This window comes from Pan troglodytes, chromosome 7 (assembly GCF_028858775.2).
Source record: "Pan troglodytes isolate AG18354 chromosome 7, NHGRI_mPanTro3-v2.0_pri, whole genome shotgun sequence".
NCBI lineage: Eukaryota > Metazoa > Chordata > Mammalia > Primates > Hominidae > Pan > Pan troglodytes.
The window spans coordinates 134,279,335-134,296,686 of NC_072405.2; the positions used below are offsets into that span (position 1 = coordinate 134,279,335).

The 17,352-nt window shown below is 44.3% G+C and overlaps 1 protein-coding gene across 2 annotated transcripts in view; it reads left to right on the forward strand.

Moving 5' to 3' along the window:
- FER1L6 (fer-1 like family member 6) overlaps positions 1-17,352 on the forward strand; it is a 195,354-nt gene that overhangs the window by 20,225 nt on the left and 157,777 nt on the right. Inside the window, exons 2-4 of one of the 2 annotated variants that reach the window (XM_054657466.2) lie at positions 5,891-5,929; positions 9,452-9,534; positions 16,737-16,857. In XM_054657466.2, coding sequence (XP_054513441.2) covers positions 9,459-9,534; positions 16,737-16,857 — 197 coding nt within the window. In that variant the 5' untranslated portion in view covers positions 5,891-5,929; positions 9,452-9,458. The remainder of the gene's footprint in view (positions 1-5,890; positions 5,930-9,451; positions 9,535-16,736; positions 16,858-17,352) is intronic. The other variant, XM_016959831.4, reaches the window with a different exon arrangement.

The following is a 17,352-nucleotide window of genomic DNA, read 5'->3' on the forward strand; positions in this document are numbered from 1 at the left end:
TGCCCGGGCTGCACAGGTTGGTTTTGATTAGTGGTTTTCAAACTTTAAAACTTAAGTTTATTCACATATTATTCAAACTCATTAATATGTAAAACATAAAAATGGATCCCCTCAGGTACGAGAGGAGGAGTGGTGGCCACATTGGGCCACCCGGTTACATACTCAATCTTCCCTCTCTTCCTCCCACATCTGAACCCTTGTTGCAGACACCTGGGCTTAATTATTATAATCTCTCCCAATTCAAACAACTGAAACTTTTCCAACTCCTACTTGAGCTCAATTTTTTTTCTCTAGTCATTCTGCACAAAGACAGACACGGAAATGACTTTATTATTTCATCTCTTCTTGATCAAAATGGCAGAGTGTACTAGGGCCTAGTGCAGTGCTTGGAACACAACAAGGCTCTGTGTACTTTTTTTTGAATGACTATAAGGGACTGGTGGTAGAGAAATAGCCAACTAATAAAAGGTATTTAGGGGCCAGGTGCTGTAATCCCAGCATTTAGGGAGGCCAAGGAGGGCAGATCACCAGGTCAGGAGATAGAGACCATCCTGGCTAACATATTGAAACCCCGTCTCTACTAAAAATACAAAAAATTAGCCGGGTGTGGTGGCACGTGCCTGTAGTCCTAGCTACTTGGGAGGCTGAGGCAGGAGAATCACTTGAACCTGGGAGGTGGAGGGCAACAGAGCAAGACTCAGTCTAAAAAAAAAAAAAAAGGTATGATGATGAAGAGAAAGAAAAAGGAGGATGCATTAGAAAAGGAAGTGATTTTAAGAAATGGATGGAAACTGAGGCTGGGTGACAGCCAGAGCTGCTGCTCTATTAACAGAGTACAAATTGTTTTTCAGGCCCCAGAGTGAACAATTTCCTTTTTCTCCCCAGCTCCAAGATGAATATTAGGATTATTATCTTTTGCCTGTGTTCTCATTCTTGGAATGATGTTTAACTCTTTTCTTGTTATATGATACATTTTTAAACAGGACCAAAGAACTTCTATTGAATTCTTGTGGAGCTTTCTATCTATAGACTCCATCTGTCCATTCATCTATCCATAATTCAACATTCATTGAGCCCTGCTGTGTGCCAGGCATGGTGTTAGATACTGAGGGTACATATGTAAACTAGGCATGATTGTTGCCTTCAAAACCTCAGCATCTAATAAAGGAGAAGGATGTTTTTTCAAGTAGCTGTAACGATCCATGTGATAAGTATATAATAGAGATAAGAACAAAGTGCTAGTGGAGTCCAGAGGAATGAGTGACTTGTTGCTCCATTGCAAAACTGGAGAACACATCACATCAAAGGAGGCAGTTGAGTTGGGCCTAGGAGAAAGATTTGGGTGTTGCTAGGTAGAGATCGGAGAAGTCCCCTTCAATGGAAGGCCTACGGTGAGCAATGGTTCGTGGACAAGACAGTGTGTGAGTTTAGGAGGAGCTGTCCATCAGGCTGGAGTACATGGTTTGAGGATCAGGTGCTGTGTTGGTGAACTGAGGCTATAGTGTGGAGAACCCTAAGAGACATTCATAATAAGTTGAGCTGGTTTTTAAATTTAATTAACGTGTAGGATATAACACTTTAGTGTTTGCAAACAGTATGTTGTCTCTATTATTTCATTTGATATCCATGATTGTCTTGTAAGACATAACTTATCCTCCATTTTACAAATGAAGAAACTGAGGCACAGCGAGGTTAAGGATTTACTCAAGGTTGCATAATTAGCATGTGGCTGAACTGATTCTCAAAGCCAGGGCTTTCAATCTGAAAATCTATGCTTTTAAAAAATTAAATCTTGAAGCATAACATACGAACATAAAAAGCCATAGCCACAAATCCTAAGTGTATGAATTGAACATTTTTGCAAAGGAAATGTAGTAAATAATCTCCAAATCAAATTGGGGAAGTTTGACCTCTTTCTAATGTTGCACTTTCCAATCTACAAGCATGGAATATTCATTCATTCATCTTATTTTGTAATTTCCAGAGTATAGGTCTTGTTTATATTTTATAGACTTATTCCTGAGTTTTTGAATTTTTGATGCTATTATAAAATCTTTTATTTCTAATTTTAATTTATGATTCTTTGTTTTTGTATAAAGAGGTACAACTGACTTTTATATATTGACTTTGTTTCTAGGTATCCTGCTAAATTCAGTTAGTAATTAAACTAGACAGACACTATTGAATTGGTCAGGGCCTCCAGTGCAGTGTTAAATAGAAGGGAAATAGCAGGCATCTTGTCTTTTTTTTTTTAAATATCAGAGGACATCTTACATGATGATATGATATGATATATAATATTGGTATGATACTGACTCAAGGACTTTTGTAAATATTGTTTGTCAGATTCAGAAAATTCTCTGTTCCTCTGATTTGCAAAGATGCCTTTGGAATAGACAGTAGGTTTCAGGAGGGAAAGAACAGAAGCAGAAAGTCCAGTGAAGTGTGCACTAGCACCAGGAGCCATGTGGACACAGAGGAGGGAATGCATGGGAGAGATGTCCTGGGCTCCTCTGTTTCCCCAGTCATTCTTACTTGATCATTGCTCATCTCAGGAAAGCTCCAAAAGGAAAAGGAACACTAAAAGTTGCCAGGATTCTCCTTCTCTGAAGTCCCAAGTAGTGTTCTTGAAGATATTAACAGATATTTAATGATAAAGATGTGGTGGTCAAATCCATTTGGAAAAGTCTGAATACAACAGCACCCTCTTGGAGAGTCACAGTGCACAAGGCTCTGACAATCTTGTAGCAAAGGTAGTAATTTAATTTAGTTTAACATAGCACCCATTCTCCTATTTCCAATGTCCACAGTATCAAAAAAAAAATGAGGTTCAGAGGAATTCCATAGATCCACTCTTAGTAAGTTTAGGAAGTTTAATGATTCCCATTTGTAATAAAATCTGTTATGGGTCAGTGTATTGGTGTTCCTGAGGTTATAAACATACCCTTCTCTTTACCCTAGACATTCAAAACCAATTGAGAAAGAAACCCAGACATCAAATAGGGATCAAAATACTACCTCAATTGCTGGTGAAGCTCAATTGGAGGAAGCTGTTTGGGCTAGAGTCCAGACTGATTTTCAAATACTTCCCTCTGAATCATATGGACTTGCCCACTCAGCTGCAGGGAGGAGAAGCTCTGCTCAGTGGTTACTTCCACTTGCAGATCAGAGCAGAAAGAAGAATACAAATGTTCTGTGGGCAGGTAGACCCAAAGGAAGAAAGACCACATGGGAATAAGAGCTTTGGACCTTAGCCCTTCCCAAGTGAGGAATGTAAACCTAATGCCATACTCTAATAATTCCACCAAAAGATAATCAAGCAATATATGGGAAGAAGAAGGTTTGGGGAGTAAAGGAAAAACAGAAAGCCTAAAAAAGATGGGAGTTTGAAGATTCATTTATGCTGGGACAAAGGGAGACAGAGCTGCTTGTTCCAAGTGCTGAGAAGTGGTCTGTAGTCTATGTTTGGCTTAAAGGTTGATTTCTTGATGTTTAGGAGAGTGGAGAGCAGGGCTTTAATTAGCCTGGATATTAAGAAGATGGAATAGGAAAGACAAACCATTTTCTTCGGCGCCCAGGCAAGAGGAAGTCTTAGGCTGCGGTGGGGGCATCTAGTAGTCCTATCTGTACTGCATTGTTGACTTGACTTGCCAACATTTGTTTCTCTATTTTCCTTGCACTCTAAATAGCGCGGTCATGTGTGATGTGCTGATGCTTAGCTGTAGAGGGTGAGGAGCAGGAGAAGATGGAGGCCAGTGACCTCAGGCTGAAAAAGATCCCCCAACCCTTGGAGGATTGTTTCTATTGTGGGCACCGTTGGCATGCCCCAGGGTGGGCAGGAAGCATGCAAGAAAAATGCCTCCATTTTCCTGGGGCAGTCCTACAGCCTTGCCCTCTTGCCATTTTGCCCTTGAACACTTAGCACATTTCTCTGAAGGGCTATGAGAGGCTGGCTTAATAGGGATGGGCTTTACACAGTGTGGCTCTGAATTATTCCTGAGTCATTCTTGGTTCAGAGAAGCCAAAGGAAGAGGAATTAATTAGCATCCTTGGAGGTGTATTTCCTAGACTCAGCTGACTCTTGCAGGTGAAATATTAGATTCTCAATCACTGTTTGTTGAGTTGTGATATTTGAATCTCATTATAATGGTTGAGGGGACTATAATGTACAAAATTAGGGGCTAACACAGAAACATCCACCTACTATCACAATGAGATAAAGGATTCCAAAACACAGTGTGCAAGAATGAACTGCTTCCCGTGAGACTGGGAGCCAGGGCCCATCCATTCAGGCCATTAGCCTTGCTTGAGACATTTTTGATCCAGAAGAGGATTGTTCTTTTTCTCCTGAACCTGAGCATTCTGTTCCTCCAAGGCTGAGCTAATCCTGTGCATAAATAGAGAAGGTAGCCAATTTTGTGGGCTAATTGTAGGGGTTGAGGTTGAGTGGAAAGGAAGTAGAGGTGGATTATAAAGTGCAGCCTATGCAAATGTATCTACTAAAGGCTCTGAATTTAATACATTTAATAATTCCTTTTGGTTAAGAAATTATTTTAAATTTCCTTTAGATTTCTCTTTGAGAGGATAGCTCCTTGGTACTGTCTACTTAACCACAAGAGTTTGTAAACCTGTGGCACATTAGAATCACCAGGGGAGCTTAAAAACCACCGAGCCTTTGTCCCATCACTGACCAATGAAATCACACTCTAGGGGATGGGATCTGGTCAAGTGTGGGGCACAGTTTTAGAAAGCTACCCCCATATGGATTAGATGTGTAGCCAAAGTTGGGGCATCATTGCCTTAATGAAATAGAACATTGAGTAGGTAAGTTTTGATAAGAAGATCACGGAGAGAGAGAACTTACAGAGGCATGGCAAGGCAGAGTGTCACATGGGTTTATATTTTAACAATTTCTATTGAATTCTGCAACACAACTGCTTCTATGTGTAGTGGTTTGCCATTAATGAATATATCCCAGTCTTGGAAAGATGAGGACCCAGATAGGACAGCCTCAAGAAGATATTTCCCGTCAGGCTACTGGGAATTTACCCAAAGGCTTTTTAGATAACCTTTGAATGGTGGAAAAATGTTGTGATTTTGTTTTGTTTTTAATCTAGACCTCATTACATACAAATTTATTCTTTGGATGAAAAGAATTCATCAAATATATAAATATAATTTTTAAAGTTTGTAATGATTTCACATAAATAAATTCTCAGCTAAAGTCCGCCCCCTGCCCTCCCTAGCCCCGTACTGGGTGTTATGGCTTTGGGTTTGGAAGGTGAGGTGCACAGGTAACCTGCATCCTGAGTCCTCTTAGGTAGAGAAGAGAGCAGCATGGGCCAGTACTGGGCATGCTGTTGACACAAGTAACTTAGTGTTTGGCCATTTGGCCTGAGCTGCCTCCATTCTGCAGTGAAGGTGGAGAAGGTGATTCCAGAAGGGGAATCTGGTGACACAAGTGGGAGAACACATGGCAACTCTGGCTGTGAGGAATTTTCTAATCCTGACTTTGCTGAGCGGTGGACATGATATTACATTAGCTACGTGTAGAGCTTTTAATAGTTCAGCATGAGGGATCAATAAGGTCATCTGTGTAACATCCCAGTGGGAAAAAGCAGAACTAACCTTATGGCCACTTCCTGAACAAGAGGAACAGAAGAGGAGCCTGGAGCTCAGAGAAGTCCCAGGGCCAGCTCCAGTGACACAGTTAGAAAGTGGCCTACATGAGACCCACACTCAAGCAGTCCAGCCCCTCTTTCTTGTGCCAGGCTGGCTGCCTCCCTGCAGTGTGGGCCTTGTGGTTAAACACTGAGTGATGCCACCTGAACAGATGTGCTGAGCAAATCTAACACATGCCTCTTTTAATGCTCTTATTGTTTGGATACAGATATCGGAGTCGCAGTAGCTTTCACCCTGAGGAGACCAGGTTGGTATGAGGGTTCCTGTGTACCTCTTGCCTTATCTTGGGGATGACCCTGGGAGGATATTATGATCCTAAACCAGAAAGCCCTATACTTTTTGTGAAGTGGGAGGGTTCTCATGCTGGAATTCTCTGCAGAGTAGAGGTGGTTGGGGATGTGGTGGCAGCTGCCTTAGTGACTTACCAGGTAAGTCTTCCTGATTTGATGGTTGATCCCAATACATTATCTGGAAACCCCTGAAATCCCCTTATTTGTCAGCAAGCATAATATCATCTTCCTCGTGGTATGCTGTGGGGATCCTAGGAGATAATGTGTATAAAATGATGTTCCTGGCACATAGTGAGTGCTTTATACAGGTGTAAAAAAATTGTAAACTCACATTTCCTTGTTATCAGTATTGTGACACTTTGTAGCATGCTTTACACTTGACAAACATTGTTTTCTATTTTAATATCACCCTGTGAATTGGGTAAGAAATGTCCTTGTGTCACATGGGAAGAAATATGCATCTGAGTTAAGTATCCAACCCCAAATTCTAGAGCTAACAATGAATTCAGGCAGGTGCCCAAGCTGAGCCCTGTGTCACGGGTTCATTTTCTACCTCCCAATCTGCCAGTGGCACCATCATTCTGGGCTGGTGAGCCATGCCTCCTCTTACTGCTCCATGTCACAAGGCTGTGGAGAAGAAATCAATTTTCATCAAGAAACCTTTTCATGCTGGGAGTCATGCTGGGTGTGCCCTTGATGACTGACTCACAGTTTCAGGCAAACAACCTTGTGTGTTTGTGATACTAACATCAGCCCACCCAAGAGGGCCGCGCTGGTTGTAAATCCTTCGGGCATTCCTGGAAGTTTATTTGGCTTACTCTTCAGCAGGCCTGAGCTGCGCCTAGATCACTGCTTCTCAACACTGGGTCTGCCGTAGAGTAATTAAAGATCTCTGAAGGTGGTTCGAGATATCAGTATTTTTATAAACTTCCTTAGGCGACTCCAATGGGCAGCAGGGTCCAGAGCTCTTGGCTTCAGAAGGGCAGGGGTGCCTGTCTCTACAAGGTGGGGCATCTCGTCCTCTTCCCCAGCCCATGACAGCGTCTTCAGCCATGCCCCAATGCATCAGGCGCTGGCTTCCCTACAGGAGAACTCAGAACGCTGAGGCTACCCATGACGAGGATGTCAGCTCCCGAAAGGAACCTTATGTCTCCCTCGGCAGATACTGTCTTTTATTATTAGCAACTCCCTATTTATGGATGGAAGTCATTTAGTTGCTTCAAGCAGCCTCCAGAGCCTAATGGCCACGTTCCCAGGAACATCAGATTCTGCCTCTTTGAACTTCTCATGGCAGGGGGCACCTGGGGACCATAAATGCTGATTCGGGGTTGGGAAGGTACTAGCTTTAGGTCCCTGGCTTGGGAACAACCCTTTGAAAACAGAATAGTGAACACTATTATTGGAAGTCCTCCTTGTGTATGTTCTCCAGAGATTCCTGGGAGATTTAGGATGATGTTCTCATCAGAGGATGATGGCAAATCAAAGGGGGAAAATGCTACCTCCAAGAAGGGCACTTATTTAGCACTTTCTATATCCCAGATGCTGTCTTAGATGATTTGCTACATTACCTCATTTTATTCTAACAATCCTGTAGAGTAGTTCTTTTCATTATACACAGGAGGAAACTGAGGATCAGGGAGGTACGGGACTTGCCCAAGCAGTTAGCGGTCCTGTTCACATCTGGGTGCTTTCAGAGTCCATTCTTTCCATCCTAATGTATCTCAGGGTCTCAAAGGATCCCTGAATTCCCCTGGGCCAGTCCCCCCTTCTGATGCTTGTCTTCTCTACAACATCCATTAACAGTGGTTCTCAGGCCTCTGCTTGCATGCCTCCAGGAACTGGAACCTCATTTCCTTGCAAAGTAGTTCACTCCACTGTTCAAACAGCACTGATGTGGGAGCTCCTTAATTCCTTATCTGAATTAAAAAAAGCAGGACATACATTGAATAAGTGAGCAAATAAGTGAATAGAATAAGTGAATGAGTTGAGTGAACATCTATCTCCTAGAGCCTTCCACTCACTGGTCTTAATCCTACCCTTAGGACAATAAGAATAATTAAGGTTTATTGAGGAAATAGTATGTTCCAGGTACGGTGCTAAATACTTTCCATTTATTATCTCATTTCACACATGAGGACCCTGAAGTTTAGAGAGACTAAGTGACCTGTTCAAAGTTGCAGAGATAGTACTGGGATTAGAATTGAGGCAGTCCAACTGTGGAGGCTGATCTTAACCACTGCACTCCACACATCCTAAGTCCTAAACATATAAGCAAAATGGGAGACTGTGATTGTTCCGCTGCTTTTCACGTTCAAGGCCCACAGATGTTCACTGAATGGGATTTGAGCCTTTGCTGCCGTCTCCTCCCTTCGCCTCCAAATGTTCACTTCCTTGTTCCTTCCCCTCCTCTCTCCAGGGCTGGCCAGGCTGCCTGCATCAAGGCCAGGACTTTCCTCCAGCCCAGTTTCATCCATCTGTGCCCCACAGCCCTGTTCTCAGCAGTCCCCCAGCTCAGAAAGGGGTTCTGTAGGAGGCTGGCAGAGCATTAGGAATGCTCTTGTCTGTCAGAGACCATGGACTGGGGAGCTTCCTGTAATGAGAAGGAGGCTTACGGGCATGGTGGCAGGCCCCTGTAATCCCAGCTACTTGGGAGGCTGAGGCAGGAGGATTGCTTGAACCCGGGAGGTGGAGGTGGCAGTGAGCTGAGATCCTGCCACTGTTCTCCAGCTTGGGCAACAGAGCAAGACTCCATCTGGGGGTTGCAGGGGGTGGGGAGAGAAGGAGGCTTGGAAATGGCTTCCTGCTTATGGCTAACAATAACAATAATAGCAGTGGACCTTCTGGGCATGTGTCATGTGCCAGCTGAGCTGTGCGCTTATGGTGAGACCTCAGTAAGTTCCAGGCCTTCTTGACCTTGGTCTTGAGAGCCCAGGTCTGGTGATGGTGTTTACTCTGCTGAAGGGAATGGACAGGCTCTGGCTGCCCAGTGGTTAGACCCTGGGCTTTGAAATCAGGCAGGCCTGGGATCCAGTGGTAGCTCTGATGCTCAGAACTGTGTGACCTTAGAAACATTGCCCGGCCTCTCTGGGCCTTGGCTCCTCATCTGTAAGGTGGGCAGGAGAGGGTTGCTGTGGTGATTAAATGATGTGACTGCTTTTTTATGCCTAGCAGAGTGCCTGGTGATCCAGGAGAAATAGAAATTTCAGCTAGTGTTGTTAGTGTTCAGTTTGCCTCGCCTACGTGCAATTCCAGGTGGACCTCACGATTCCAATTCGGGTGGGACTTTTGTGGTTTCTGCAAAAGCAGAGCTCCCTGGAGAGCTTGTTGGGTGCCGCTGATACTTGTCTTTTGCCCTCATCCTGGGTGGATGAGGAGGCTGATGGGCTTCATGAAGCTCGGTGTGTTTTTGTGTTTACCTTCTCCTAACACGTCTAAATGACTCAAAGTTTTTATTGTTTCTTTTTTTTTCTTCTTTTCAGAAAGGGGATGTTTGGGCTGAAGGTGAAGAAGAAGAGAAATAAGGCAGAGAAGGGGTTAATCCTAGCCAACAAGGCTGCGAAAGGTGAGGCTGGGGGTGGGGTGCTGACCACTGGGGCCTGAGAGTCTCGCAGAGTGACCCCTCCGTGGCTGAAAATGCAGTTCTCTCTCAATGGGAGCGAGGGGGAGTGTGAGTGTGCTGCCCCCTGACCCTTTAGGTCCTTCTAGTCACAGGTGTGGGCCCAAGACAACCCCCAAGGCCCTTGGTCATCTGGGCCAAACAGGTGAGTGGGCATGGAAGGGGTCCCTGTGAGAAAACAGCAGCAGGGTTCAAACTCTGTTTCTGTTCTTATTTGTCCTATGACGTAGGATGAGTGGCTCTGAGTCTCAGCTTCTCCTTTATCTAATGTCATGATGTGGGTTGCTGGGCTGATCTCACACAGCTGTGGGGAAGATCAAGCAAGATTTTGAAAATAAGAGGATCACAGTTACTGTGGGGGAGGCTTCACACACATCATCTCATTGAATCCCTCCACCATCTTCGCAGTAGGTATTGTCACCCTAGTTTTACAAGTGAGTTTACAGAGATAAAGAGAGAGTAAATAAAGTGTGGAAGAGATGCTGCAGAATTTGCAAGGCCCAGTGAAAAATAAAAATGCACAGCAGTTGTTAAGTTATTAAAAGTGTCAACCTGGTGACCGCAGAGCTTAAGCCAAGTGCAATGAGGCTCTTCTGAGCTTAGGGTCCTTTATGGCTGCACAGACCACATATCCATGAAGCCGGCTGGCCCTGAGCATGGGAGGTACACAGCCAGGAAGCAATAGCGTTGGGATGTAAATCCAGGCTGTCTCACTTTCTGCTCTTAGAATGGGATACCTCCTTCTCCAAAAGGGCAAAGTCTTGAGTTACAGGGTGAACTGCATCAGTAGAGGCCAGGCCCAGCACTGGGTAGATCCTCAGTGTTTATTGAATCAAATCGGATCAGTGGTTTCCAAGTGGACAGATGGGGTGGTCCTCTGGAGACTTCTGCTGCATAGCCTTGATTAAAAACCAGCTCAAGGCTAGTTTTCTGGACCATTCCTAAACCAAAATGGTACTGTGGGTCTCGTTAATCTTCACTCCTCTTGTCTCCTGGGAGGCCTGCTTCACTGCCATCTACTGCAGATGTCCTGCAGCCATATGTTGTACCTAACTTCACTCCTTGCCCTTAGGTAGAACCTATCCTTATGGTAGAAAAGTATGGAAACTCATTAACACCCAGGTATTGATAATGATTAAGAGCCTTGGATAGAAAATGAGGGACATTGCATTTTCAGTGGGGACAAGGCTTAAAGCTTAAAAGTCCTTTTTGATTCAATGAAACTTCCAGGGAGTGGGTGGAAAGGCTTTGGGGTTATTCCTGGTGTCTTTGAAACTGTAACACTGTGGTAGGCCCTGTGACACAAAGTTGAATAAGGCATAGTCCTTTCCCTCTAGGACCTTGTGAACACTAGTATTTATGACATATTTAATAAGTCTCTGCTGCTTTTTCTTAACATACATCATTCATGACTCTGAAAAGTAGATTCTGTTGCCCCCATTTTATAACAGAGGTTCAGAGAAGGTGAGTGGTTTGCCCCAAGTCACACAGCTAGTAAATGGAGAAGCTGGCTCCCGATCCCAGGTGAGTCTTACATCAGAGCCTGGATTTCCTACCCCATGGGCAGCCTCCAGTTAACAGCCCTCCCTGAGAAGCTGGCGGATACCTAGGGCAGTCGACCACAGGCATTTCAGAGGAGTTTGCTCCTGTGGCTCATTTTAAAGTCTGCAACCCACAAAGCAAACAGGGCAGGGAGGAATCAGGGCCCTCCTAGAAAGTAAACAGCATCCATCCTGCTGTCCAGAGGCCAGCCCTGTGGGAGACTGAAAAAACAAAGCCCACAGAACAGAGACTTTGGTCTTGCCTTCTTGGCCTGGCCTGGAAAGTTAGGGCTGTTTGGGGTGAAATGTTTGGAAACTTTCTAAGTCTCTTGCTTTTTCATCTGTGTATTTTGAGGCATTGTAGTTACATCTTAAATTCTTAAAATTCTCTTTACCCTACCCTAACCTAGCCATTAGTTACACAACAAATAGTTATTGGGTACCTCCCACAATCATCCCTTTGCCCATTTATTCAAAATGTATTAGTAGAATGTCTTAAGTGTCAGCCCTGGGCTGAATTCTGGGAATCTAATGGCAAAGACTGGATGGTCCGAGGGGAGGACAGCTCTGTTCAGGACTCTTCTATTTGCCCCTCTGGATCTATTCTCCACCCTTAGCCAGCTGCTCTCTGTCCTCTATGGGGGCATGGCCGAGGTCTCTTACCCTCTGCCTTTGGGCTGGCTCTGGCCAATGGGGTGCCCCAGCAGGAGGCGTGGGAGGGAGGAGCATGGGTCAGGCTCCAGGTGACCCTGTCCCTCACCTACAGGAGGGAGGCTGACCCCACCAGACTTCCTTCCTTCGGGGTTCCAGTAACTGCTCTCTCTCTCTGCTAATTTTGGGGGGTGCCTAGGAGTGGCAACAGCTTGGCTGTTGCGAGCCCCAGATGATGGCAAGATCTTTTGTGGTATTCCTACATAAACATCTTTGTAAAACGTCCTCAAATCATCTTACTCTGATTGTACCATCTGTTACCTATTGGGACTATGACTGAGGTAACTAATGGCATTGCAAGTTGAGTAAAGTGCTATTAAAAAAACAACTCAAAACAGACAGTGGGCTGAAATGATGGAGACTGCTGGGGAGTCTCTTAGTGCAGTCAGAGAAGAATTCTCTGGGGAGGTAACATTTAAGCTACAACCTCAAGGATGAGAGGGAGCCCACTGGGCGATGGGCAGGGAGGAGAGCAGTGCAGGGGGAGGGATGCCTGTGAAAAATTCCAAGCAGCAGAGAGCTTGTGAGATTAGACGGAACTGAAAGGGGGCCTTGTGGATAGAGCGCATAAAGTGGGTGAGAGGGCCACGCAGGCAGTAAGCGTGGGCAGAACCAGATGGAGCAGGTCCCTAATTGCAGATTGTGTATGGACTTCAGATTTATTCTAAGTGCAATGGAAAGCCATTGAGGCGTTTTAAGAAAAGTGACACGGTCTGGTTTTTATAAGGTCACCCTGGATGCTCCATGGTGAGTAGACTGAAGAGAACAAAGCAGTAACTCAATAAATTAGTGAATGAGTGCTGTAGAAGAAGCTTTAGCTGACTGCCTTTCTACCTCGAGGTCTCACCCTACAGAATGTACAGAATGAACACCCCTAGAGGGAGGCATATGTGATTTGCTAATTCCTGCATCCTCAGCATCTACTCTAGCACCTTTTCTTGCATATATAACGTGTCTTTGAACGTTCACTGGAAGCTTGAAACTTGACAGCAAGGCCCCAGCCTGAAGGCCCTTGCAGTCAAGGAGGGGAGCAGGTATTTTATCTTGCTGCTTCAAGGAGCACAGCCAGGCACTGGCATTCCTTCTGGCAGCTCTACAGTGCTGTACTTGTCTCTATTTCCTGAGTGAATGGGTAATAAAAGCAGACTTCCATTCATGAAGAGATCCTCTCTGTAGCTACTGAGCACCTACAAGGCCTGGCCTAGGTGCATGAGCTCCCTGAACATGGCTGTGTTTCTTTGGATGCAGTACTGTTGTGTGTGGTTTGCTGTTTAAAATCAGCGAACCAAAATGCACCAAAGCTGGAAGGTAACTTAGAAAGCATTAAATTGATGGGTTTAAAAGGTGAGTCCCCTGGATCCCTGGGATCCTGAACCATGGCTTCAGGAGTGTCTGAAGGTGGTGGCTATGAGAGTCTGCAGGAGGCCACTGTCCCTATTCCACTCCATGGAACATAAAACAGTGTGATATAAATAGGCTTGTGTTATATACTGAAGTTCCATATCAAATTACATTTATAAAAGGATTATGTTGCTTTAACAAATTTTAAAATCACTTTTCTTGCCCAATTCTTTTGTCTTACGGGCAAGGGAAAAAATGCCAAGAAATTCTGGGTGAGTTGTTCAAGTCATCCAACTGGGAATACATAGACTTGAATATCTACCATGGACCCTGTATAAAGCTAGGGGCTTTATATAGTTTGTTTAATTTTCCTAACCTGTAGGGGGGTAAATGATGTTAACCTTGTCTTGTTTTACAAATGAGGAAAATGGAGCTGAGAGAAGTAACTTCTCTGAATCAAAGAACAAGAAAGTGGAAGGACTGGAATTTGAACCCAAATCTTTTGGATTCAGGTCTTTGAACTACATCATGCAGAGTCTCTCGGTTTATTAGGAAGGCTCAGCCACTCTCGTTTTTGCCGAAAGTCTGTTGAGAAGCGGTTCTCAGGCTTTGCTGTACACTAGGATCATCTGGGGAATTTCAACAATCTCAACATCCAGCAACATTCCAGATGAATTAAATTAGAATCTAGGGTGGAGAGGAAAATGTTATAAGGGTTATGTTTATTATCTATTCATTTAAGTTTCCTAAATGCATGTGTACTGTTTCATAGGGCTTCCCAGGAAACCTATCCTTCCTAGACTAGTGTGTCACAAACTACCACTAACTCAGTGACTTAGAAGAAGGCAGATGTATTCTCTCTCAGTTATGGAGGCCAAATGCTGGAAATCAGTATCACTGGGCCAAAATCACAGCCCCCACTCCTTCCAATTCTAGCTTCCGGTTGTGGCAGCATCTGTCTAATCTCTGCCTCCATGGTCACATTGCCACCTTTTTTTTTTCTGTCGATGGAAAATCTCCCTTTAAGGATACATGTGATTGCAATTAGGGTTCACCTGGATCGCCTCATCTCAAACTCTTAATGTAATCATATCAGCAAAGACCTTTTTTCTAAATAAGGTAACATTTACAGGCTTCAGAGGTTAGGACTGGCTATCTTTTCAGAATATCACACATTGCTACTCAAAATTGACCTGCAGACGGCAGGAATAACCTCGTCTGGCATCTAGCTGTTAGAAATGCATAATTTATCTGGGCACGGTGGCTCATGCCTGCGATCCCAGCACTTTGGGAGGCTAAGGTGGGAGATTTGCCTGAGCCCAGGAGTTAGAGACAGCCTGCGCAACATAGTGAGACCCCTTTGTCTCTACAAAAAAAATATTAACAAGAAAAAATTCACCGGTTGTGGTGGAGTGTGCTTGCAGTCGCAGCTACTCAGGAGGCTGAGGTGGGAGGATCCTCGAGCCTGGGAATTCAAAACTGTAGTGAGCTGAGATCTTGCCACTGCATCCCAGCTCCAGCCTGGGCGATAGATTAAGACCCTGTCTCCAAAAAATTAAAAAGAAATGTAGAATCTTGGGCCCCACCCAGACCTACTCAATCAGAATCTGCATTTTAGCAGCTTCCTAGGTGATGCTTACGCACATCACATTTTGCTAATGAAGCTCAGAGAATAAATGATGCACTAAAATTCCATTGCGGCAAGGTCATGACTTGAAACATGTCTTTTGTTAACTTAAATCATACAATTTATAAATTAAGAAGGTAGACTTTATTTTTTATGAAGGGTTACAGCTTGCCAGGTGCCCATTTTGATGGTCTGGGAAGCATAGCCTCCCACAGAGCGCAGAGACAGACACTTCCAGAAAGGGAAGAGTAAGACAGGAATTCAAACTGAAATGGTTAGCCAGATATATGTAATTACAGGTTACAGGAGGAGCTATGAATATTCAAGAAGGTGGTCTTGATGCATGTGTACTGAACACACGTGCATGTTATATATGACCCAAATTTACCTTGGGGTGGAGACTTAATTTTTAAATGTATTAGAATTAGGCCCTATATGTAAAAAGATCTTTTTAAGAAACAAAAGCACTCAAGTGTGCAGACTCTTTAAACAGCCAGAACGAGTCTATGGTCTGTGTTTTTTGTTTGTTTGTTTTCTTTTTTTTTTTTTGAGATGGAGTCTTGGAGTCTCACTCTGTCTCCCTAGGCTGGAGGGCAGTGGCACAATGTCGGCTCACTGCAATCTCCACCTACTGGGTTCAAGCGATTCTTCTGCCTCAGCCTCCCGAGCAGCTGGGACTACAGGTGCCCACCACCACGCCCAGCTAATTTTTTGTATTTTTAGTAGAGATGGGGTTTCACCATGTTAGCCAGGATGGTCTCGATATCTTGACCTCATGATCTGCCTGCCTCAGCCTTCCAAAGTGCTGAGATTACAGGCATGAACCACTGTGCTCAGCCTGTCTGTGGTCTTTTTATCAGGAGAAAGTCACTGAAGTCAGTCTCTTGTCTAATTAAAGCTGTAGTTATAGCTTGTAGAACAGGGGCTGGGAGTCAGTTATTCAGTGTCTGTCAGTGGTGGGCAAGCAGTAAATCGTTTATTGCTTATCTTGAGGCTGGTGCTTGTGCAGCTGCTAGAGAAAAAGAAAAACCTGTGGCAGTTAGAACACAGTTTTTTTTTAAAGTATAGGAGTGCATGACTTAAGCTTTGCCTGTCATGACTTTAGGTCCTGTTTGTAATTTGGTATCTTATTGCCACAGAGTCCGTTCTGTCAGTCTTATGATCTCTATTTTAATGCTGGTCAGTTGTTGTGTCTAAACCACAAAAAGGAAGTATAATGAGGTATGCCTGACCTCCTGTCTCATCATTGACAAAAACCTAGGGTTTTATTTCTGTTTTTTATTTTTTGTTTTTTGAGATGGAGTTTCACTCTTTTGCCCAGGCTAGAGTGAAGTGGCGCGATCTCAGCTTACCTGCAACATCTGTCCCGCTGGGTTCAAGCGTTGCTCCTGCCTTAGCCTCCCAAGTAGCTGGAATTACAGGTGTCTGCCACCATGCCCGGCTAATTTTTGTATTTTTAGTAGAGAGGGGGTTTCACCATGTTGGCCAGGCTGGTCTCAAACTCCTGTCCTCAGGTGATCCACTTGCCTCAGCTTCCCAAAGTGCTCGGATTACAGGTGTGAGCCACCGTGCCCAGCCAGAAACTCAGTTTTTAAGATTTTTCTGGGGTCCCCTTGGGTGGGGGAGGGGGTTGCTTAGGATTTTATTTTTAGTTTACACTTTAGATTCACAATCCAACTTTTCTTTTCACAGTCCCATCCACATAAATCTGTTCTTTTTTGGAAACAGAAGATACATAAGTTTTAGAAAAATGAAGGATGTATCTGGCATTTCTGCCAATAAGATGTTAAGTTTTATGCTGGCAGAGTCTGTCTTCTAGTCTCTTTGTACCACTTATGGTGCCTGCCACAGGGCTGGCATAAGGTAGAGGCTCGATTGCCACCACATGTCAATTTCACAGGATTTTCTTCCTTTGTTTGCTTCTCCAGATGGTCAAGGTGACACTGAAGCACTGCAGGAGGAGCCTTCTCACCAGGAAGGACCGAGAGGAGATTTGGTCCATGATGATGCTTCTATCTTTCCTGTCCCCTCAGCTCCTCCAAAGAGAAGGTACAGTATGGATGCAGGTGGTCAACACACATTTGCTGAGCATCTCTTATGTGCCAAGCACCTCTGCAGGTGCTGGGAGAAGAGAGGAGAGTAAGACATAGTCACTGTCTACAGGCAGGCAAGGTCTAAGGCAGGAAGACTGTGTCAGCTCAGTTTTCTCTATGGCAGTGCTGGCCTCTTGATACCGTTCAGCCTTCATCAGGCCAGGATCATGGTTCTACAAGCTTCTGGTCTTAAATCTCCTGAGTGAAGGTGCTCATGTCGCTCACAGTTCAGGAATGACAGCAGGAGCTGTCTCTTACCTGCTCTTTGATTCATCAAGGTGCTCATTATCTTAGCTTCTTGTCTGTCTCAAATCAGAAGGTGGTTCTTATGCTACCCAACAAAAAGTCAAAACAAGCTGGCCTTCTGCATGCATTTTGCTAGATCAGTTAGCAATGATGTGTAACAAATAGCCCCCAGATCTTTGGCTTAATATAATAAGCATTTATTATT